General features: G+C 36.1%; 1 protein-coding gene across 7 annotated transcripts in view; it reads right to left on the bottom strand.

Moving 5' to 3' along the window:
* Nucleotides 1-201: 201 nt before the first annotated feature.
* LOC114156621 (myocyte-specific enhancer factor 2D homolog) overlaps nt 202-24,464 on the bottom strand; it is a 40,526-nt gene continuing 16,263 nt past the window's right edge. Inside the window, exons 3-13 of one of the 7 annotated variants that reach the window (XM_028037158.1) lie at nt 22,063-22,266; nt 20,808-20,945; nt 18,580-18,796; nt 16,223-16,279; nt 13,647-13,828; nt 11,353-11,382; nt 8,220-8,349; nt 7,633-7,801; nt 5,029-5,097; nt 3,268-3,318; nt 202-1,628 (exon numbers count right to left, since the gene is read on the bottom strand). In XM_028037158.1, the coding sequence (XP_027892959.1) occupies nt 1,211-1,628; nt 3,268-3,318; nt 5,029-5,097; nt 7,633-7,801; nt 8,220-8,349; nt 11,353-11,382; nt 13,647-13,828; nt 16,223-16,279; nt 18,580-18,796; nt 20,808-20,945; nt 22,063-22,266 (1,665 nt within the window). In that variant the 3' untranslated portion in view covers nt 202-1,210. The remainder of the gene's footprint in view (nt 1,629-3,267; nt 3,319-5,028; nt 5,098-7,632; nt 7,802-8,219; nt 8,350-11,352; nt 11,383-13,646; nt 13,829-16,222; nt 16,280-18,579; nt 18,797-20,807; nt 20,946-22,062; nt 22,267-24,464) is intronic. The other 6 variants (XM_028037159.1, XM_028037162.1, XM_028037160.1 and 3 more) reach the window with 6 other exon arrangements.

The raw sequence follows: 24,464 nt of genomic DNA, 5'->3' as shown, positions 1-24,464 counted from the left end.
ACCTCGGGGAAAATAATAAAACAGCTGTTTATTCATTTTGGGAATGAACTGAGTTTTCAGAACGCTGGTTTGTAATCTGTTAATAAAGTTTGACTGACCTATCTGACTGTTTTGTTGACATTCAATTTAGCGCAGTTCCATCTAATGGATGCATAACGTAACCCCAGCCTCTACTGTAGCGTCTATTCTATGCGCCTTATATATGAAAAAAGTTTTAAAATAGGCCATTTATTGAAGGTGCGCCTTATAGTGCGGAAAATACGGTAATAGGACTCTACAGAGGAGAGACAGTAGGAGAGGAAGTAGGACACAAGGGAGGGGAGAAACACTAGCAAAGGAAAATAGGAGACAAGGAAAGAAAAGTTGAAAATGAAGTAGGACTCGAGAAATGAGAAAAAGTACGAAAGGAAAGTAGGAGACAAGGAAGGGGGGATAATTAGGAAGGAAAGAAGGACAAAAATGAGAGGACAATAAACAGAAGGACACTAGAAAATTTTGTAGGATACTAAAAAGAAAGTTGGACAAAGAAAGGACACTAGGAAAGGAAGTAGGACACAAATAATGAAAGACAACAGAGTTGGAAACACACAAAGGATAAATTGGGAGGAAATGTAGATTTTTTTCCAAGCTCTTGTTTTCCCAGACCTGGAAAATCCTGAAGTCAAATTCCAGACTTTTCCAGGCAGTGGAGGAACCCCGTACCTAAAACGTCCGGTCAAACATTTCCCAGCAGCCTTCAAACGTCTCCAGGCGAAATCACGGGGAAAAAATGGACAGCACGCGATCAAAACGCCACGGGATTGCAGGAGCAGGAAGTGACGAGTCATGCAGCAGGCGTCCCGTAACGCTGAGGAGCCACCGATCCATGCTCCTCCGTGCGAGTAGAAGTAGATCACTGAGAAACCACGTGAAAAATGTTCTGTGTTGCGTCGAATTGCATAAAAAAAGGTTAAACGCCTCAGAAATCACGACAGAAATACGTTCAAGGCCTTGAAAACCCGAATCCAGCTGAGCTCAGACATCCAAACCAGTCAGTTTTTGGCGAAGCCCTGTGAGTTCAAGATGGCGGCGTGTAATGCAGGACAGGTGCAGACGTGTGGTGATAGTGTCACATGGCAGTGGAGTGGTGGGGTCAAAGGGTCGTGGGGGGCTAATAATGAAGGTAAGTGTTTACAAGTCAGAACTTCCTCTGGGCGACGAGAGGCGGCTTTTATGTGACCCAGGCGTCCAATCTCATGCGTTTTACGTTTCCTCCGTCCTGATCCGGTTCGTTCGACACCCTGAGGAGCTCGGTGGCGCCGCCCCCGCCTCTGGTACCGCCGCCGCCACCGGAGGCGCTGGCATCGTCGCGGTCGCTGCCCTCGAAGGAGCTGGCGTTGCTGCTGACGCTGTCTGCGGGTGAGCGGCCCGTCGGCGGCTCCAGGCAGAGCAGCGAGCTGGGGTACTGAGGCTGCGCCGTCAAGATGGCGCCTCCGGACGTGGAGGACAGCGTGGTGGACTGAGGCGGAGCGGGGGGAGGACACGGGGTGCTCCGGTCCCGGCCGGGCGAGACCGGCTCCGACTTGATGCTCACGCTGGAGCTGGTGTTGACGGTCAGCATGGCGCCTTGAGGTATGTGGGTCGCCGGCCTGGAACGGGTCAGAGGGAAGAAAACAAGATGGAGGATGAGAGGCGGAGCAAAAACGAAACCACTGACCGTCCCTCATGATAAAAATCATTCTGCAATCTTTTAGCTTCTCCAGATTTGGTCAGTTTACAACCACAGACTTCAATGTTTTATTGAATTTCATGAGATGGAGCAACACAAAGGAGCAAATAACTGAAGTGAAAAGTAAAGGTTTGTTGTTTTTTTTAAATTAAAACATTAAATCATGCATTATTTTCCTTCAACTTCAGGTATGAACTGCAACATGTTGATCCATCACATCACAAAAACAAGATTCTTGTACATTCTTATGTAAAAACTCCAGTTTTTCAATACCTAACTTCCAGAGTTCCCAATCCGCAGTGTTTAATTTACACACCAGACTGTAAATTTATTTATAATGTCTGGCAAAACGTATTTTAAATGATAAGAAACAAACTAGGATTGAAGAGAGAAAAAGCACAAACAGAGAGGAAGAAAGTCAAGGAGGAAAAGTAAGACAAGAAAGTGCAAGAAAGGAAAGAAAAAAGGTACAAGAACGTATACAAGGAAAGAAAAAAGGTAGGAGAGATGGAAGTAGACGAGAAATAAAGAAAGAAAGGTGTGAAAAAGGACACGAGGAAAGAAATGCAAGAGAAAAAAGTACACAAGGAAGGAAAAAGACAGTAAAGGGAAGTAAGGGAGATAAGAAATAATGCAAGGAAGAGAGGTGTAGAAGTATATGAGAAAAAAAAGTTTAAGGAGACAAGAAAGTATTCAAGGAAAGGATAAAGGTAGGACATATGAAAGTACACAAAGATAGAAGGAAGCAAGAATGTAAGAAATAAGAGACAAGACAGGAAGAAAGGAAGATGAGAAATTATAAAAGGAAGCAAATTGTCAAATAATAAGGAAAGAAAAGAAGAAGGAAAGCTAGAGAGAGAGGAAAGAGTGTCAATGAAGACAGGACACATTGAAGTACACAAAAAAGAAAGAAAGAAAGGAGACAAAGTTTACAAGACAGGAGACAAGTGTATTACAAAGGAACAACCAAAACAGGACAGAAATATATTTTTTCTATTCATAGTGGATTTTCCATTATTTTCCAGGCTTAAAAAACTAAACTCAGTCTCCACAGTTTTCCAGAATATGTGAAAATCCTGCAATAAAATCCATCAACATTTATGGTTGTAAAATGACAAAAACATGAAAAACCTCAAGGGGTGTGAATACTTTTGTAAGGCGCTGCAACAGTAATTAGCAACGTGACAAAAAGTGAACGATTAGATCCCCAGAAGACCATTTGTGTCGGGACAGAACATTACAGAACGGCACCAACAAGGAAAAGCCACAATCAGTTATTCACCGGCGGCCATCTTTGAGCCTTTAAAAGCAAAGTAAGGTCCCCAACAGCAGCTCCCAAACCACCAACAGAAGCATGAAATGATTGGTGTGTGACGGGGTGGTTCGCAGTGAGTCAGCAAGGATGTGAAGAAAATAATAATCTGGTTAGAAAACATGGTGGAAACCACAGCTACACCGCTTTCCTGTTTGACAGCAGGCATGCTTAAAGAGAGGGGAAGGGGGCGGCAGCCAAAAAGCAGTCACAAGACACACAAGAAATAGGAAGTGTGATACAGTACCGGCCCAACCACTCATCTCTACCCAAGAGCAGGTTGGACGGAGAGCCAACGCTGTGGGGAGAAAACAACATGTTGGAGCCCAAACCGAAAGGGAACAGGTGGATTAGAGGCATGTGAGGAGAAAAGTGTGAAACATTATGGCAGGCAAGTTTGGATTCACCGCAGCGACGGCGGCGTTTCTCTGAGCACCGCAAACACAGATCTTAGTCGGAAGCAGACACAATAAGATCGTACAGGTTCTGGGTTTTCTGGATGCAATTTTTACATCAGTGCTGTCCAAACTTTTTGTTTTGTTTATATTTTTCACATTTTCAAAACTGACTTTTTTGCTCAATAATAAATTAAAAATGTCATTTTAACTAAAATAAACTAACTATTGAAATCTATTATTCTGACAATTAATTGATTAATTGGATAAAACAATGGTACATTCTACAAATTTTTCACTTAATCACTTAATCATTTTTCATACAATATTAGAAATACACAGAGATAAAAATAAATCTTTAAATGAGAAAATAAAAATTTTATAATAACATAGCATCCCTTTAGTAATTCTGAACTATTCCACTTGAGATTTGGTTAAAAGTGTTTTAATCTTAAATGGAAATATAAATCTTTTTTGTACAATTTTGGTTTAATTACTGAATATGTTTTTTTTTTTTTCACCAAATGGCATCTATTTCAGTCTGTATGCTCCAGTTAACAATTAATTGATTATTTCAATAAGCGATTAATCACAATTAATCCGATTAATCGTTTCAGTCCTAACTGTCGATAAAAAAACATTGAAAAAGAATTACATAATTTGGTTTTCAGGCAGGCTCAGAGTTTCTATATTTTTAGGGTTGATTGTTTTCTTATTTTAGAAGTAAGATTTGCTTTTGAGAAAAATTCGGTTGATGTTTGTAAATGGGAATTTAGTTTTTCTACCTAATATTTTTTTAAGAAGAGATTACTTATGTAAAAAAAAAAAATTGCCTAAAAGATGAAAACATGTCTGGCATGCCAGGTTTACTCTATTCCAAAATGTAACTTGGGGTGGCCGCCCAAAATCCTCCAGAAGGCCATAAAATGGCCCTCGGGCCACAGTTTGGACACCCCTAATTTACAATATTAAGCCTTTAACATGTTATTGACAACCTTTGGTCAATTATTGGCTACATTCAGACGTAGGCAACTGCATGACCGCATGGAAAAGCATTAATCGCGCCATAAACACAAATACTGCTCTTTAACAACATTCCTGCTTGAGAAACGCTACTTTGTGACGCCACTTACTTAAAAAACTTGATTTATATCACTAAACTGCACACAGTAAGTGCATTTAATCATATTTTCAAATTTACTGATATTTATTGATGTTTAAAAAAAAATTTAATTTATTGAGATAAAAAATCAAAAATAATTAAGAGAAAATATTCACAATAAATTATAAACGATAAATGCCCACCCCTACTCCAGTCACCCCGTCTCTGCTTATGTATCCTCACAGCATGATGCTGCCACCACCATGTATTGAAGTCACCAATTTGCAGTAATTTGGCAAAATGTGAAAAACTTCAACTTTTACAAATTTCAAAAGAAGATTAATTAAACCTGCTTAATTTTCTCATCTTAAAACGATTTTCTTGCCCCGTTAGAATCTCCTGCTCTGCTTCTTTAGAGGCTGGATCCGTCCAAATACAAAGTGAGCCTCCCAAATCCCCGGCTGACAGACAAAGTCATGACATTTCACACACACTAGCGGTGGCTGTTCACCTCAGATTGGCAGCCAGACTGGACACTTGGCTAGACAGCTCGCTGCTCTGTTTGTCCACGCCCCACATGCTGTGGAGGAGAGGAGAGGACACACTTCAAGGATCTACCAGACCAAAACCCAAAATCGCTCAGAGACATTTAGTCACCCATATTTCAAACCCAAAGGAGAAAAAACAGGGAAACTGCTTGATTCTGTGAAGGGAAAAAAGGGAAAACTTTAATCTGATCTAATGATTGTAATCCTGACTGAACATGGATACAACAATTTCACAAAACCTATCGGTTGAATAGAGGCTCAAAACTTTACAGATCATTATTGATACGCTATTTAAAAACACTGCATTTCTATTTCTGTATAAGATTATTTAGTACTATTTTGAGTAATTAAGTAAATTAAATAAATGTAATTATTCTTGAGCTGCTGTAGTAATTATTTTATCAAAAAGGTCAAATTTTAATTGAGTCCTCTCACAAATTAATGGCAAAATTTAGAGCAAATCATATTTACCTTCTCAATAAGGAGTGTAGATTTTTTTACAATTATGTTTGACCAACTACACTTAAAACCAACATGTTCAGTTCTGGAAAAATGAAGAGCCCACTGCACTGAACCCCATTGAAAACCTCCTGGTTATTCCACCAAATATTGATTTCTGAACTGAGTTAAAACATTAGTATTGTTGTTTCTAAATTAATATGAACTTGTTTTCTTTGCATTATTTGAGGTCTGAAAGCACTGCATCTGTTTTGTTATTTTGACCATTTCTCATTTTCTGCAAATAAATACAAAATATTTTTGCTTGGAATTTCAGAGACATGTTGTCAGTAGTTCATAGAATAAAAGAAGAATGTTCATTTTACTCAAACATAAACCTTTAAAGAGTAAAATCTGGGAAACTGATAATTTTAGGTAGTCTCTTTTTTTCCCCCAGAGTTGTATGTCATATAATATAAATTAAAATCAAATCAAAAATTATTGTATTGCTCTCAAAGGGAAATTAAATGTTGTTATAACTCATATTAATTCAAATTCTTCAAAGAAATTCAGAACGTCACTAGTAGCATATTATATATAAAAGATTTCTTATGTAGCTTTAAAGCACCTTAATTTCAAATGTATTATTAAAATCCACTTAACCTACAGGCATTTTAATACTTTTTAACTATAATGACAAAATTTACATTTCTTATTGTCAACTGTTGAACAGTATAAGTTTCACTCACAGTTCCTGTTGACACAAAGAGGAAGGACAGCGACTTCAACACTTTTAGCTCGTTAAATTTAATGCACGTCCTCTCTTGGTGTCTCCTAAAGATAAACTTCAAAAGACAATAAATGTGTGGCATTGTGTGAAAGTCGCCTTAGAGCCTGGAGGAGTCTGTAGGATCTGTTGCTACTTGACATGTTGGACCACAAGAAGACTCCTGACACAGTTCACACTATTAGCTACTCTGTTTGAAATTAAAAACTTTCAGATGAGTTTTTAATTCCCTGCAAAGAAAACTTTAAAGAAATAAATCTTTGTCCAGTTCTAAATATAAAGCCACAATCTCTATTTCTAAACCGTATTTCTGTGAACTGACATCTTCTAGTCCACATGTGTCAAACTCAAGGTCCGGGGGCCACATGTGGCCCGCCACAGCTTTCTACGTGGCCCTCTTGACTCTAGATGCTAAATTACATCAATCAGTCCTTCCAGTTGCTGTGATTCCATGATTGCGGAAATTCACATAAAATCAACAAATCCAAGCATTTTTTCATGTTGATGCTAAACTGCAAGTTTATTGCAAATTTGTGAAAAACATTTGGGTTTAAGTTATGGTAACTCTCTCCTGTAGGAGGCAGTATTTCTTACTTTTACGACACTACTGCCTCGGCGTTGTTTGATGGCAAACAGTCAGTGATCGGTGTGGTGATGAATAAAAAGTCATGTAACCTACATTAGCGCAAATATTGCAAAAATATTTTTGGAAATATTTCTAAATTAGCACCATAAAATTAGTGACTTTGATTGCAAAAAAAATCACCAAAACAATTGCAAAATCCTAGAGGGACTGAACAATGTGAAAAGATGTTCAATATTTAATTTTAAGTACTATTTCTAAAATGCAGAGACAGCTATTTATTAATATTTTAAGTTTATTTATCGGTTTCATCAATACATCCTGGCACAACCGGCTCTTTAAGAATATTCTTTATCTTGATTCTTTATTAAACTCATTTCCAAGATGAAAATGAGTTGGACACCCTGGTTCTAGTCAAACTGTTGTCCTAACAAACAAAATATCATCAAATCACATCTTTATTATTATAATACCTTCTGGAAAAGTGGCAAAGCAAACCTGCTACCTCCTGCTCACGATTGATGGTTCAATAAAAGCCACAGGAAACTATTCAGATCGATGTGATGACAATGGTGACATGCAAACCAGGTCACTAAAAAGGATGCAAGTTGCTTGCATTGGATGTCATGGTATGCATATAATGCAAGCAACTGTTAGGGTCAGTATGCCAGCTGTTATCAGAAGACTGAGCTGTTAGATGAGGATGTTACAAACATTTCCTACACATCTGCAGGGGAAAAACAAAATCAGGAGACTTACACCAAGTTGCTGAGTGATGCAAGGTTAAGCTGCTGCTGCTGCTGTTGGGGTTGTTGTTGCTGGGAGACGGCCTGCTGTTGTTGCCATGTGGACACGCTGGTCGGCAACAAGCCGCCTGGTGACGCGAGAGCGTGTAAAGCAGTGATGTCCGCACTGGTCAGCTGGTACTCTGATGGAAGATGCAGGATTTAAATACGGATTTAAACTTATGTTTATGTTCAGGTGACACAAACAGGTGCAGGTCATTTCACCGGTTTATACTTAAACAGTTTTAGTTTTAGTTGTGTAATCTATTCATCAATCATTACCTGCCTTGACACTCTCATGTCGAATGATTTCAAATATCTTTGGACAGAAATGTTGTTATAAGGGTCTGAAAAATTTAATCCACCAGCAGGAAGATGGTCATAAGTTATGTGATAACATCAGGAGCCAAATTGTCTCGTAAAAGTGGGCCGGTTTAAACAGGGATTTGAGCTATAATCAATGGAAACGATGGATTATATAAAATCATAAATAATAATATCTAAAATAAAAAACTTGATTTTACACAATCCCTCCACCTTCGACTGCAGTTTTTGCCTCACCTGTGTTGTACGCTGTGGGTATGGCGGAGAAGGGCAGACCCTGTGCCAGGAGGCTCGGTGTGGCTACAGACACCACAGGTGTGGTGAGGGTTTGTGCCACCTGGGCTCCGGCCGCCAGCCGCTGGGCGTTCTGCCAAAGAGCAAAACAACATCAGAAAAAATACAAACAAGGAGCAGCTTCCTCTGCGAGCCCGTTTCAGTACTTTCTTTGGTTTGTTTTTATTCGGACATGCTGGGAATGACAGATGCACACATGGCTGGACTCAGAATGATGTTGCACACCGAGGAAACCTCTCAGTGCGTTCTTGATGACATGCATCAAATACAAACTCCTTGGTTTGAATAAGACATGTAAGAGAATTACATCAAAGGCAATTTATTCAACCGTTGGTTACAAAAAGAACTGACTGGTCGCTGGTAACATCTTTCCTAAATCTTATTACTGTGTAACATTAACAATGCGCAACATTAAAATAACTAAACTAGTTCATGATGTAAATATAGTAATGATGGCTGGACAGTATGAGTGAAAAACCTAACACAATATAAATTGACATTGATAGTTATTGATTTGTTTTAAACATCTGAAATACTGTCAAACTGGTAGTGTGAGCTTTCCTCTTTTATCCACAGTTTTTACAAAACGCCCTCGTTTCTTATTTTTAAGCAGTGATGAGGCACAGTGGCAAAACCTTAAACTGCTGCTGCTGTCAGTTACTCAATATGCTGTTGCTAGGTAACCAAAGAATGAGAGAGTTGCTAGGTAACCAAAGAGTCAGTTAGTTGATTCCACCACACTTTGCTTGCTTAGCTGTGAGAAGTTTTATTACACTCTGTGTGTAATCAGTTACTTTATGCCCAAGGAATCATTATTAAGCCTTACAGCTAATTAACCACTGAAGATCCTATTTATTGCTCTGCTTACCTCTTGAATTTTCAATGAATGTAAAGAAAAAAAACCTTTGAAATATTCCGTCCATTACAATAACATTTCCATACATTCGTTTTAAAACTAAATCTTGAGGAACGTCATCAAAACCACATTGTTTATGTCTAAATCTTTAAAAGCTCAAATTTACCTTGGATAAAAAGCAAACTGGAGCTCTTTTTAAACACTTCCACATATAAATCGTCTTGCCATAAAAGGCAAAAGATTCTGTGGATTTCCCCTGGAATTACCTTCACGTGTGAAAAGAACCATTCATCAAGAGTTTTGAATTACACTAAACGTACAAAAGGAGCAGAGACAGACCTCGAAGAGGAGAAAGATTTAATTATCTTCCTTTGTGAGGAAGAAGAGCGAGAGCGCCAGCAGAGCGAAAGTGATGAAAATTAATCACCATCTTCCGGAAAATGAGAATCTTGCCTGTCGACTTTAAGACGAATTGTTGAAGAGGGAAGAGAACAGCCACCAGAAGCAGCCATTACTCCTCTAAAAACACATTTATCTTAATAACTAGTATTATCTTATTTTGTTGCAAGCATTGTGAAGGGCATGCATCCTGAAAAGGTTCAGTTTTCCGCAGCTTAGCAACATATTGTGGAAAATGTTACATTTCTACAATATATTGTTTTAATACACTTAATAGGCTCTGAAAACTGCTATTTTTTACAACTATATTGTTTTTTTTACACTTTATATTTTAGGGATGAAATCATTAATTGTGATTAATTTTTGAAAAAATTGTCAACTTATTTAGTAATTGATTAATTGTTAAGTAGAGCATACAAACTCAAAAAGGACCATTACGCCGCCAGAGAAGTAATTAAGGCAAAACTGTACAAAAAATATACATTTTACATTCAAGATAAAAAAAACTTGTAAATATGTTTTACCCAGAAGACCTACAGTTCAAATTATGTAAAGAAATATTTATAAAAGAAACTGAAGTATTTGTTTATTTGAATCTTTTAAGGTATTTCTAATATTGTACGAAAAAGCTTAAGCAACTAAATGAAACATCTGCAAAATGTGGCTATTTTCAAAACAATTGATTGAATAACTGATTACTATTACAATATTTAGTTGTAGCCTTAATATATTTAAACTTAGTGTACACTGTTTTTTACCATTATACCTTCATGTGTTTCTGTGTGTTTCCATTTGTCACTTTGATGCTGATACACACTGAATTTTCTCACTTAGGCACAAATATTTGGATACTTCCATTTTATTCTGGAAGTTAGAAATCATCTTTTTGTCAAACTTTTAATAGAAGTGAAGCAATGATAATTAAAAGGTAAAAATGCTAAAGATGCTACTGCAGCTGTAGCATTAGGTAAAGTCCTTTCCTCTGGATTTTAAATCTGCAATTGAAAGGGTGAAAACTGAAATTGTTTGCATGGATCTAAACTCCAAATCTGGTATCTGAATTTCTAACTTCTCTGCATTTATCAGGTGCAAAATATGAAACAAAGTGCAACTAAAAACTAGCAATTAAAGATAATTTCAAGCCTGAGTATTGCTGGTTGACGTAAGCAGACAACTAAATCCTATTTATGATTGATATTATAACTACTTTCTATCCTAAAGGTATTTTAAGTTTTTTATTCATCTCTAAAGATCATCTAAAGTAACATGCTTTGTGTTTCACGACTGACAGTTAGCCATGAAAGCTCAAATTTGGAGTTTTTGTTGGTTAAATGCCTTTAATGTAATTCAAAGAAGTTATTAAAAATCTCAAACATTGTGTCGGATAGTGGAAATGAGTGTGTGAGACCGTCGGTGAACACTGAAACATGCTCTGTGGCGCTTCGCACCACAACGCAAAGTGAGAACAACACCCATGCTTTAGATAAGCACCATACAGTACGATGAAGCGAGTCCAGCTCAAACCTGCAGGAAAGCACTCAGATATTTCTGCTACGGCACCGTCAACAAGATTAATGTGGAGGGCTCAATTCTAGATTATCTCCAAAAACTAAAAACAAATGCTGGAATAAAACATCCACGGACCCTGACCCACATGCAGTCAGTCAAACTGAACACCCTCTCAAAGGAAATGTTGGTGAAAACAAAACTGAAACAAGAAGAAACTCCTGCAGAGTCCTGCACTCATGCTGACAGCTGACTGGCATCGACTCATGCGAGTGACTGATGTATGTGTTTGGGAGTGAGGGGGGGGAAAATCACCTCGTTTACCAATTCCAGCTCATCCTCTGTCTGCAAGGAGTTGTAACAGAGAGGGTTATAACTCTGGAGTGACTGAATAAAACCATGAAAACAAAGCCTGAACTCATACTAGTTCATTGGTTTGATGGCCAAGTTCAATAAAAATGAGAGCAGCACCAAACAAAGGCACATTTTTGGAAATCTTTTAAGCTAACATTTGGTTTTCTCAGACCTGATCTAAACTGCAACAGGTAGCAACAAACTAAAGACAATAAAATATTTGGAAACAGTTAAAATTATTTATCAAAGGTTTCTTTAAGAAACGCACTAAAACTGAGAATCTAAATAATGTTATAATAGTTCGGGCTAAAGATTATTACTTAGTTTTGTCCTATCTTTACACTTTAACTTCACATTAAACTGAAATACTTGAAGCAATTACTAAAGCCTAATGAAGTTGTGGTTCATTCCTTTATAAAATATTTGCCTAGATTGTACATCTTTAAAGTGTTGGAACAGAATTTTTCATTATTGTGTCTGATGTTTGTTTTGAAACTTATGTTCACTCAAATTATCTCAACTAGGCAGCTTGATAATTGTAAAAAGAAAATCTGAAAAAAATTCTGACACTGGAGAAACAAGATGAGAAATAAACAAGTTTTTGGATAAATATTTTAAACCCGTTAGTCAAAGTTTTGATTATCAAACAGCTTGATAAAAAAGATCAAATTTATCAATAACAGAGCTTCAAGCATTCAGGCTTTGGATGAGAAGATAAATTAAGATTTCCTGATTCTCTTGCAGCATCTTCAGTTGGATGGGTTCAATCCAACTATAAAAATGAAGCAATTTGGTCCTCATTCATTCATTTCACCCCAGGATGGAGATATTTACCCAGCTCCTGTACAGTTCGGGGCACTTTGGCAACAAAATTACGATTTCTGGATTGTTTTGTCTTCTAAGTAAAGATATGGGAACTTGGAAAATGTTGACAGATTTTCCACTTTTCAGGCATTATCAAGGTAAGTTTTCTAACCTTTACAGCACCACACCTATGAGATGAAAAAGATATAAATGAACTTAAAAAAAGACAGTTTCAATACACTATTACCTGATATTGATCTATCAATACGTCTACAGGAACAACTAAAATACAGCAAAATTTTATCTTGCTAAGTTTTCTGACATTAAGCAAATACAAATAATTTTGGTAATTCTAACGAGCCTAAAAAAAGAAAAGTTTAGTTTGATTTAACTTCAGACACAGAAAACAAAATGTGTGTGTCTTTTCATTAAGTGTATAAAATATCTGATTTCAACTGTAAATAACATTTTATTTGAAGGGATGTGCATAAGACTGACATGAGACATAAACATGAAGGAGTCTTCACGATGTTTATGACTGTTGTCATGAAGTGTCATTCTGTAAATGACATTATTCAAGCAGCTTTGCATTAAAAATGTAATTTACAGAATGACACTTCATGAGACTCCTTCATGTTTATAGCAGTTGTTATGTCAATCTCATGCACACCCCTCAAATAAAATGTTACCATAACATTTTCCAAATTTAGGCTTTTAGATTTAATACAGTGTGTCCAAAGTGTGGATTGAGGGCCATTTGCAGCTCTTAAAACAATTTTGGGTGGGCCTTAATCAGAAATTCAAGAATAGTATAAATTTGTTGTTTGCCATTTCAGGCAGAAAATACAGATTTAAAAATAATGTTTCAGAAAAACACAGACAATATAAGATCTTAAAATGAAAAATATAAGGTAGAACACAAGTTTTTTCTTTTAAGTTGATATATTTCATTTGTAAAAACAAACAGTTGTACTAAAATGCAGATTTGGACATTTCCATTTCATAAACTTTTCAATATAAAGCAGGAGTGAGCCAAAAAGAGACAAAAAATGTTGAAAAATACGACCAGCCTGAAAAAATTAGGAAAGTGCTTGTTGCCATTTTTTTAATCTGACAAACTTGAAAACTATTTTTAAATCTAGAATAATTTATCAATTCTAGCTAAATTATGTGACTGGTATCATGTTTAGTATCAGGTAAAAATGAAAACACAGAAAGTTTAGACACCCCTGATTTAACACAAGTTTGAATATGAAGCACTTTCAAGTCCAAACTTTGGAAAAACCAAATTGAAATTCGATTATTTCAAGGTTCTCAAGCCCCTGATGACAGTAACTAGTAACATCTTGGTTTCAACAAAAACCTGCTGGGTTTGTGAGCGTTTCTAGCGATCATGAAAAGAGCTGAGGGGTCAGAAATGTTAAACCAAAGTTGAACTTGGCTGATCTCACCATCTGCATGAGGCTCTTCCCGCCCTGCGAGGTGATGACTCGCAGGTCTGGTTTACGGCTGTTGACCATCTGCGGGCTGGGAGGGGGCGGCGGGGACTTGGCCGGAACTACTTTCCCCAGGCTGTTGCCGTTGGAGACGGTGAGCAGACCTGGGGAGGCCCTGGCGCTGGTATATCCATTAGCTGCGGGGGAGATTAAGGTGCGAATGCATGGCGATCAATAGGGAAAGATGAAACAGACAGTAGGGGTACAGAGTTGAGTTTCGTTGTTAAGTTATCCTCTAAAAAACGGGTCGACTCTGAGGGAGGAACCTGAAGATGGACAATACAGAGGGTCACTAATGTTGTGATTTATTGGACACATTTCACAAATTTGGTCCTTATAAGCCGCTATACGGTGTCTTTAAATTAGATATGTTCTTAAATAATACAGTTCCTCCTTTTACAAATCAATCATGATCAGCCAAATTGTTGACAAAAAAACAAACCTTTATTGTCAAAGTGAAAACTGATTTTTACAAAATGATAAAAATATGAAACATAATAAGTAGGGCTGACGATTCCTCGAGTGATTCAAGTACCTCGATTACTAAAATTCCTCGAGGAAAATTTATCTGCCTCGAAAGTTTGGTAATTTATATTTTATTATTTAACGCACCGTGTTCCGGACGGGTCAATATTAGCGTTGCACAGCGCTCTCACTTCTGCCAGAGTCGTTGATGAAAGCTAAGTGTCAGCAGCATTTTCAAGTTCGCTCTGGGAGGATTTTATTGATTCATGATAATGTCCGGGCTTTTATTGTTTTTCGGGGGACCAATAAGCATCCTAAAAAATAACTGGCACGATGCCTGGAGTACGGCAGCCTCTCCTTCCAGAGCTGCTGCCTGGTGGCTGGTGTTCAGAGGCTGCAGGTATATTTATACAGGTGAGCGATAAACTGAACACGAAGGCCGGCTGTTCCGTAGTTGATGCTCATAGTGCAAGTGTAGCTTTACGGACGAAACGGAAAATTAATTTCATCAACAAACGGGTGTTTGTTTCTGTGACGAACCAAGGAGCCAAATTCAATAGATCGGCTTCACATGCAAGTATCAGTCGATCACAGATCTCCTATAATTAAGAAAATTGAGGCTGATTTATTAGTGCTCCCGTAGTTTATGAGAAGTATAATTTCTCTAAAACATCAAACATCTCCTGGAGTTCAATTAGATTCAATATCAAGACATGGAAGAAATATGGCAGCTCTGTAATGATGCATTTACACCAAACGTGTTTCGCACGTCAAGCACATCTGGTTTACATTCAAAGTCTACGTGAAGGCGCGTCGAGGGACCGTCACGGCGCGATTTGAAGCATTTGACGAGTCCGACAAATAAGCCGGCAATGGAAAACAACGGCTAGAGCTATTTTTGACACCTCTGACGCGCCCTCAACATGCCTCCACACAGATTTTAACCCGCGGCACGTGTTTGGTGTACAGTGAACCCTCGCTATAAAGCGGTTCACCTTTCACAGCCTCGCTGCTTCACGGAGTTTTTTGTGCAGTTTTTTTTTTTACAGTGCATTGTGTTCTGCGTCCTGATTGGCTAAACAGTCTCAGCGCTTCTTCTCTACCTGTGTGCCAATAACGTTACGGTATTTAAATATACGTAATACAGCTTGGCAAATTTTGGCAAATATTTTTGCCCGGAAGAAAAAAAGAGCGACAACAACTACCGATAACTATGTTCTTCTCTCGAAAAAACACACCTGCACCACAGGCTTCAGAGGAAAAAGACACTAGAGAGCGGAGTCGGGCCGCAGCGTCACAGTCAGAGGAACAGTGAAATACACAAGTCACAATTTGTCCTACTGTACTTCGTATTGACGACTAAAATGATTATTTTACTGTAGTTATTTGTGAGAGAGCGTTATATTTGTTTAAAAAATGCTTAGGCCTGAAAACAGTTTTTGTTCTTTGGCTACACAGAAATGCTTTGGATGTTCTGGAGTGGCCCAGTCAAAGCCCAGACCTCAATATGAACTGTCAACCTGACAATCACAATGTCCATCAACCTGACAGTGTTTGAGCAGTTTATAAGGAACAATGGATTAAAACTGTGGTACAACCCTGATTGAGACGGCAGGCTGTTATTGCAACCAAAGCTGCAAAATACTGACTTGAAGGAGGTGAATATTTAAGTAGTCACTTAATATATGATACATATTTTTATTTAATTGTCAATATTTTATAGAAATCAGTTTTCACTTTGACATTAAAGGCTGTTTTCCTTTTTTTTTGTCCAAAAAGGCCACATTTTGTTGATCATGGCTGATTTGTAAATGAAAAAAGAAAGAGATAAAACATCCATGAGGGAAATACTATTTATATATTGGTGTATGATTGTGCTTCACTTTTAGAATAAATATCTCATAAGTCAAAAGTGAATACTCAACATTCAGAGAATCCCACTAATTAGCATCCAATCCCAGATGGAGCAACACAGGAATAATTACTTAATTATACCACAAAATAAGGGAAACACAAAAAAAGAATGCTACAACTTTGGTTTTGTAAAAATGAAATAAATTACTTACAGACTGGACTTGGACATCCTCCGTTTGAATTATTCAGGTCGCCTCCGAGGAGAGCACCTATTAAATAAAAAAAAAAAATACAATGAATCCACGCAATTTTGACTTTTTAGCTGAAACAAATTCTAAATTGAAAGTAAAACTTGAGCTTAGTTTTCTTCCCAAGTTTAAACACTGTGATCAAGTTTCACTTTAAGCTTGAACTTAAAACAACTTGCATCTATTTTCAAAGGGATGACATAAACTACACACTACAAAATAAACACACAATTCCCTTACACATTTTTAGACATTATGCATCCCAACTAAAACAAATAAATGACAATTCATCAGCTAGCAAGATATTGATGTAAAAAACATGGAAAGCATAAAATAATGCAAATCATGTTTACTCTACTGGTTGGGGTATCTTGTAAAATTGCTCTAATAATAGTAGCCCCCATTTTAAAGTGTTCATTTAATTATTTTATTCCCCAGCACTAAATAAAACGTCCACTCTATGTGCAGAACACTGGGGATTTAGCAGGCAGATTATTTTCTGTAGAGTTTGCACAAATTTCTGGTCCTCATTTTTTAAAGGATAGTGAAGCATATGGCACTGAGGTATTTGAATGTGCATTTATCAATAAATATTAAAAAAAGAAATCAAATGCAAGGCTTACTTTTAAAATGAGAAAGTTCTACAACACAAAAAGTTTCTGGTTCAGTGGATTAGCATGGACAGAAACAATCAGAACATTAAAAAAGTTTTTAGTGTGTGAAGAACGTTCTCCAACACCAAGGCTGTAGCTTAGAGAAAAACCCAGCTTCATTAAATGGGTTCAAAATGCCAGGAAGCTTTGATTGCTTCAGTAGTAACATGATACAGTTTTATTTTTTCTCGCCTTTTAGTGACCAACTATGAGTTTCATCACAATACGCCCACACAGAAACAGAGGATGGGCTGACGACTCACTGAAAACACAAAACAGACTCAAACACTGAAGACAGCTAGGTTAGCTTTTTACTCCAGGACAGAGACCTTTAAATTTACCACATATTAAACTGCTTAAATTCGCATTTGCTACATGTTAAACTGTTTAAATTTGCATTTGCTACATGTTAAACTGTTTAAATTTATGATTTTGAGACTGAAATTTGTTCAAAATTCGCACTTAACCAGATAATTTGGTTCTTATTTCACACATGATGCTGATAAACACACGCACCACATTATTGGGAAAACAAATGTATTATTTTTATGCATTTGGCCTTTCATCCACATAAAACCTCTGTTTAATGTCACTAAAAATTATTATTTATAAAAACTCCAACCAAAGTGGAGATTTGAGAAAACTGTGGGTTTGCGTTTGCACTACGGTCTGCAGCAAATACGCAAGAAATCCAAAAACTTGCTTCAACGTGAATCCCAATTGACATTATCTTGTATTCTTATAACTTTATATTCAAATACGTCATTTAAAAGTAGTTTAACTTTTATATCTGTCCACCTAAACAAACCTCCTGGCACCATGTTTAAATCCTAACAGGAAGTCGTGGTTGTTTTGAAGCAATCTGATTGGCTGACATTGCTATGCTGCCCCCTAGGGGTTTGGAGTGTTTGAAACAACACTCCGGTTGATGAAAACTTTTCTGTAAACAGTCTGGTGTTTATGATATTATTTCTTTGTTTTTATATTTGTTTTTATAAAGACCTGGCTACGTGTGTGCAATGTCAAGCAGAACACAGATTAGCTTATTTTCTAAAATAATTTCATATTTATAGTTTCATTTCAAATAAGTTTTGAGAATTAGATTTATGAAAGTATAAGATAAAGAGTAATTTACACACAGCCGGATATTTTATACAGATAAAATCTCTGTCCAAAAATATACGAATTAATCCTATTTTTGCATGAAAAAAAAGTTTGAGAAAACAGGATATAGTTTTGTAAATTAAATTGTTTATGCTTTAAGATAATTACTTTCAAAACTTAAATCAATATTTAACATTTTCCCTGCGCTGCAATGAACCCTGCCTGTTTTAGAGGGACACAAAAGTACCAAAAGTTTAAAAAAAAGAAGCTGGTTTTGAATGTGACACTGACTGACCAGGTGGTTTTGAGTTTTCTCATTTAGATGCGTCTTTAACTCCTTTCCACTTAAGAAAGCATAATTAAACCACAATCCAGAAACAAAGACTTGATATTATTAGATTTTTAAAAAAAGTATATCTAGTATTTTAATTGGATGCATCACCTAACAGCGTTGGTTAAGAACTATTACCCATGTATGATATAAACAGAAACCTCTCAGTAAAAGTAAAAAGCTGCTGCAGATCATTTTCTGCCTCTTTGTGCTGCGTCTCGCTGCATGCTCACCTGCACTGGCCGGTCGCTGTGGCAACCCCGGAGACACTGTATTTCTCTGGAGAGCCGGTTGCTGTGGCGACAGGAGGTGGGTATCCGTCAGCGATGATGATGTGACATAGGAGGTAGTTACCAGTGCGCTGCCAGGATTACTGAAGTGCAGTGTGCTCTGATTGGACGCCTGGACGGTGACTGGCATGGAAAAGGTCTGAGGCGGAGCTGCCGTCTGCTGCAGGACGACATTCACACTTAGACAACAAATCAAATAACAACCATGCGTCACACATAGCTTTAAAGTCTAAAGTATTACTTTATTTATTCATACACTTTTAGCTGGTATGTCAGGGTTTTCCCTAAAGTATTATAAGCCTGGCGGGGTTGTGGAAATTTTCCTTTAACAAAGAGTGAGGCAAAACTGTTTCAAGAACCAGAGAAAGAATATATTCTTAATTGGTATTTATTTGAAGGCTTTACAGCGTTCCAAGTCTCTGCTTACTGAACGCAGTCAGGAGAAAGCCTCGAGGAGAACACAGCTTACAGTTTCATAGGGAGAGGTTCATTCCAATCTCATAGTTTGACAATCTACTTGGTTACAGAAAGGACAGCAGACAGCAAGCACACGTCTTCATTCAATAGGAGTCATGAGAGATAAAGAAACAATTCAATGACTTAATTGTAATATTAAGACCAAAGAAACTGAACTATAACACTGCTATGCATAGATTCAGCTAATAAGCATAGTAACCTTAAAAGTTTCACACTACACGGGCCACCGCCAGGCTAAGCATTGTCTATTTCAGTTTCTTTTTAATTTCTGCTTCTTATATTTATTTTTTAAGACTTTATAGTTGGTGTTTCGGTATTAAACAATAAAACATAATTATCAAGTGATATTTTCCAATTTTCTGTCAACTTTTAAAAAATTTTAACTCCCCTACCGCCAGGCGTAGCAGGTTTTCTGTACGTGATTATCAATATATACATTTTTTTAAAATAAAAATGACAGTTTCACTGTGTAACGAGCAAAAAAGATCCTTGCATGATTAATTATTGGTTTACCTAAACATTTAATGCTATAACTTTTGCGAAAATACTACAGGACTAAAACGATTAATCGGATGAATTATGATTAATACATTTTTTAAATAATCTGCAACTAATTTAGTAATTGATTAATTGTTAAGGAGAGCACACAAACTCAAAAAAGGCCATTTTCTGAACAAGTAAGCCAAAACTGTATAAAAATAAGATACATTTTGCATTTAAGATAAAATTTTTTTTATTATGTTCAACCCAAAACAGCTCAAACCCCATAGTTGTAGTTTTATCCAGTTCAAACTCTGTTAAAATATATGACTTTAAAAAGGAATTATTTTTTACTTGAATCTTTTAAGGTTTACTAATATTGTCCTAAAGGACTTAGTAGTTAAATGAAAAATCTGCATAATGTGTAAATTATTTTATCTGATTAACCATCAGAATAAACAATTACAACAATCGTTAATCGCAGCCCTAAAACAATATTACAATTACTACAGTGCCAATATTGATATCTTCATTTCTGATTTTGACACAGATTTAAAACACAATGTCAAATAAAATTGTGCTAATTGTGCAAAATATTTATCTTTTTTGTGAAGTTTTAGTCTCTTTTTTCATCTTTCTTGGAAGCCAGAGAAAACTGTAATCAACTTCTTCCAGTCGGTTCACAACATCACCTTATGTGCCAAAAATGTGGTTCAAATGCCTTTAAAACAGAGGAAAGTGATGAAAGAAAATCTTATTAAAAATAAAAACAAAATATTTATCATTTTTTGAATGATAAATGTGTAATGAGATTAAATCAACTAACCCTCTTGTTGAGGTCAGCACATTAAAATAAGTCAACCTACACCAATAGTGTTTGATTTATTTCTCCATCACAACAGAATAGAAAAAACTTGGAGATTCTTAAAATAAACTGCAATTCATTTTTTTAATTTCTACTTCCACATCCATTTTAATTTTGGATGCTTATTTATTTTTTCAAATATCCATTAAATACCATAAAAGAGCATAAAAATCTTACTTGAAAGGGAGAAAACTGAACTTTGAGGTTGCAACAATACAGACAAACAACGGGTTGAAATCTTTGAATTTATAAAGTTAAACTCTCACTGCTTCTTGAGAGAAGATTTTAAAAATACTGCCGCCTATCTTCCACAAATCAAAAGGAATAATAAGAATAATAAAGCTCTTACGCCGTAGCGTTTGAAGAGGACGTCCAGATCCTCCGTGGTTTTACGGAACTTGTCGTCATTCAGAGGACTTTGGTCAATTGAGTCTTCGCCGTCCGGCTCTGGACTGTCGCAGCCGTTGAAACCTTTCTTTCTCAAAGTCTAGAAACCAAATCAGGGAGAGAAACAATATTCAATGAACCAGTGCAATTTAAGATAAGCTGTAGACTCTATGAGTGCTTAGAAATAAAGTTTAGCAAACATGAATTTCCCAAATGAGTTCAAGTTAAGCATTTTCAATTCTGAAACAGCCTCAGCTGTATATACTTATAAGGCTGCAGCAGGAATTTTACTTTGAAGGGGACAAACTCTAGTAATAGGAAGTAGCATGTTGTGGTCATTAGCAAGCTAAAACCTGCAACTTTGAAAAATTGAGTCGGTGTGTAATTATTAGACAGAGCAGCAGCTACAACATCCGCCATGTTTGTTTGGTCTGTTGTTTACGTTTATCTTGTCGATTCTCTTCGATCTGTCATTAGCATGATGTCAGATGAATTGAGACGCAACAGTTCACACTGATGTCACTTTAAAGACATCAGATACTGGATTAAATATTAAAAGTAACCTGGGTCTGATTTAAAAAATACATAGATTTGTGTTGTTCAGACTGTCATTAAATTAAAAAAATAAAATTTTAATCACAAGTGGGCAAAACAAGTCGATTTACCTGCAGTGTAAATATTGAAAGTTAATAAATAAAATAAGCTCCTCATTTCTGACATAACTGCATGTCATATTTTAAATTACTATCCAATAGGTGTATTTACCTCTAATTAAGGCCATTAGGTCACATATTCAGTAGTACAAAACAATTATATTAGATTCAACATCATCAGTTTGGTAGGAAATTCATGATATATGAGTTTATTTGAGGTCTAACCTGCCATTTCCAACTTTAACCTATGATTATTTCTCTTTATGTACTTTAGAATAGACGAAAAAACAAAAAATGTTGTGTAGGTTGTTTGAATCCAACAGGAAACGAAGGAACGAATATACTATCCCACTTATGAGTCAAAGGAAATGTCACAAATTTTTATCTGAATTTTATGGACCTGAGTAAATTGACTGATGGATCCAGAAATAGATTTTATTTCTAGATTTTTATTTTTAATTGAACAGAAACTAATTTAAAGCAGGAGCGTGATCTATCCAGGTTAAAACCATTTGCCTTTGTAACAGAAAACCCCTCAGGAAGCGGCGGACATGATGAATTTACCTCAATGATGTCTGCGTTGGTCCGGCTCTCGTGCGGCTCGTTGTACTCCGTGTATTTGAGCAGAACCTTGTCCATGTCGGTGCTGGCGTACTGGAACAGCTTGTTGGCGTGGTTGAAGATGATCAGGGCGATCTCACAGTCACACAACACACTCAGCTCATAGGCCTTCTTCATCAAGCCGAACTTTCGCTTCGTGAATGTGACCTGAGAGAGAACGGAGCAAAAGATTTTAATGAAAGAAACGACTGCTGGAGCAATTTTCAGATTTTACACCATTTTTAAAAATTACTTTAATTGTATGTCGTTACTAGTGTAACAAAGCTCATTTTCAGCTTTCCTTTTCCAGTTTAAAATTCTCTTGGTGGTCAAGTATTTTTTGAAGAATAGTGGAGAATTTTATACCTCAGTTAGTCCAGTCAGCTTTAACAAACGTAACAGATTAAATAAAAGAGCTAAAAGGGATTCCTGCTGGTCGACTTTGTTTAATTGAGGCATATAACCACTTTCTCTTACTGTAGACTAAGACTGGATTATAGGAACTACTTTAAATCCTTTGGCTCCCAAAGCAGAAACAAAATGTTCCCCATGTGGGTAGAAACTGCCTGTAGCAAACTACTAATTTCCATTTTTGGTTGTTTTGGGAGTTTGTTTGGTAAAAGTAGGGATTTGGAAAGGGACAAAATGACTAGAAATTACTATTTAAGACAGGCATAAAGGAACAGACATAAAAAAATCAGAAGACAAAAACTGGTTTTGAGCAAAAGTATAAAAATAAAAAAGTACAAAACCTACATTTCAATGATTAGTTAAAAAGATGTTTCCTTTTAATCAATCTAAGAAAGTCATAATTGCTATAAATGATTTTTATTTATTTATTAAAACCCTTCAAACATATGTTCTGTTGGTATTTATTCTTTAATTATTCAACAAAAAAACCTTAAAAACACACCATGTTACAAATATGAAAAATTATATTTTTTATTTTGTGTTTTCTTTTAGTAGTGAATGACTAGAGCAGAAAATGTATTTTATGTAACTCTGTGTCCATATTTATATAATTCAATGTATATTTTTTAATGGTCTTGTGGCTGAATGATTTTTTACTAATCAATAATTCACAGAGTTTCAGTGTTTTAAGCATGGAGGGGTTTAATCCCAAGAGAATCAAAGTTTCTTTTTGTTTACAAACAAAAAGTTTATCAAGAAAGACAGAATGTGAATTTACAAACAATTACATAAGAAAATTAATAAATGTTCATTGAGAAAATAAACTAAATTATCACAAATTACCTCTTCCAAAACAATTGAGTGGAGATTAATACAACTCTGATTTTAACTGTTCTGTATAAATTATTTCTATTATTTTGAAGAAAAGTTGAATAAAATAACAGTTTCCCTCTTAAACTATGTGGAAAGCTTCTGGCTGCAATCCAGCAAAAGAGCAACAATCGAGTACAATGTTTAACAAAATTAGCCTGAATTTCTGTCAAGAACAGAAGGTCTGTGCTTTAAAAATGCAAAAGAAAGAAAAAAATACAAGCTGGAATTGAGGACATGTGATACAAATATCTGGTGGTTTGATGAAAACATAAATCAACTTTTCATCTTTACTAGAAAAAAAAGAAAAAAGGAAAAATAACGTGGAAAAGTGAGAGTTTAATTCAAACTGAAAGCCAATCAGAGATGCATCACGTACCAAATCCCTGCTCTGCACAAACCAAGACTCCACAAAGCATCTATTATTAAACAACTCAGCAAACAGTTTGCTTTTACAGACAAAGCCCAATATTTGTGCGTAGCATTCACACAAATACTGGCGAGAACTCTTTAAACGACTCCAGACTCAAATCTATTCTCAGCAGCTGGCATCCGCTGAAGATAAACATGTGATATCCCAGAATGTCTGAGGTTAACAGGATATTTGTTGTTTTTATTTTTGGGTGGGAGGGGATGTTGTGGATTAGCTGGAACTGGTTTCTTTACTGCCTACAGTTCTGTAAAGGGAGCGAAAATACTCAATGCTCCGCACAAGAGTTCAATTCACTATCCAAAAAGTGAAATGCAAAGAACTGAAAATGTTCAATGCACTAATAAATCCTGTTGGTGGTGAGTTTATTGTAACTGATGCAGATATTTTCTGGTTTTATCACAAAAAAACTACAAGTCAAGACTGATAAGGGGCATTAAGAGCATTCTTATTTGGACTCAAAATAAGAATGCAAAAATGTTGAAAAAATAAACTCCTATATAATTCAAAACTGCTAGAAAGGTTTTAATTTTCAGTAGTTTCAGATGAAGTCAGATGAAGAAGCCTGTGGAGAATAATTAATTTGTTTAGTTATGTTCTTTTTACTTGCATTAATAATCCATTATTAGTTCTATATTAATTAAAAATGGTTCAA

Source organism: Xiphophorus couchianus, chromosome 13, assembly GCF_001444195.1.
Source record: "Xiphophorus couchianus chromosome 13, X_couchianus-1.0, whole genome shotgun sequence".
NCBI lineage: Eukaryota > Metazoa > Chordata > Actinopteri > Cyprinodontiformes > Poeciliidae > Xiphophorus > Xiphophorus couchianus.
This window is presented reverse-complemented; position numbering and strand designations above follow the sequence as displayed.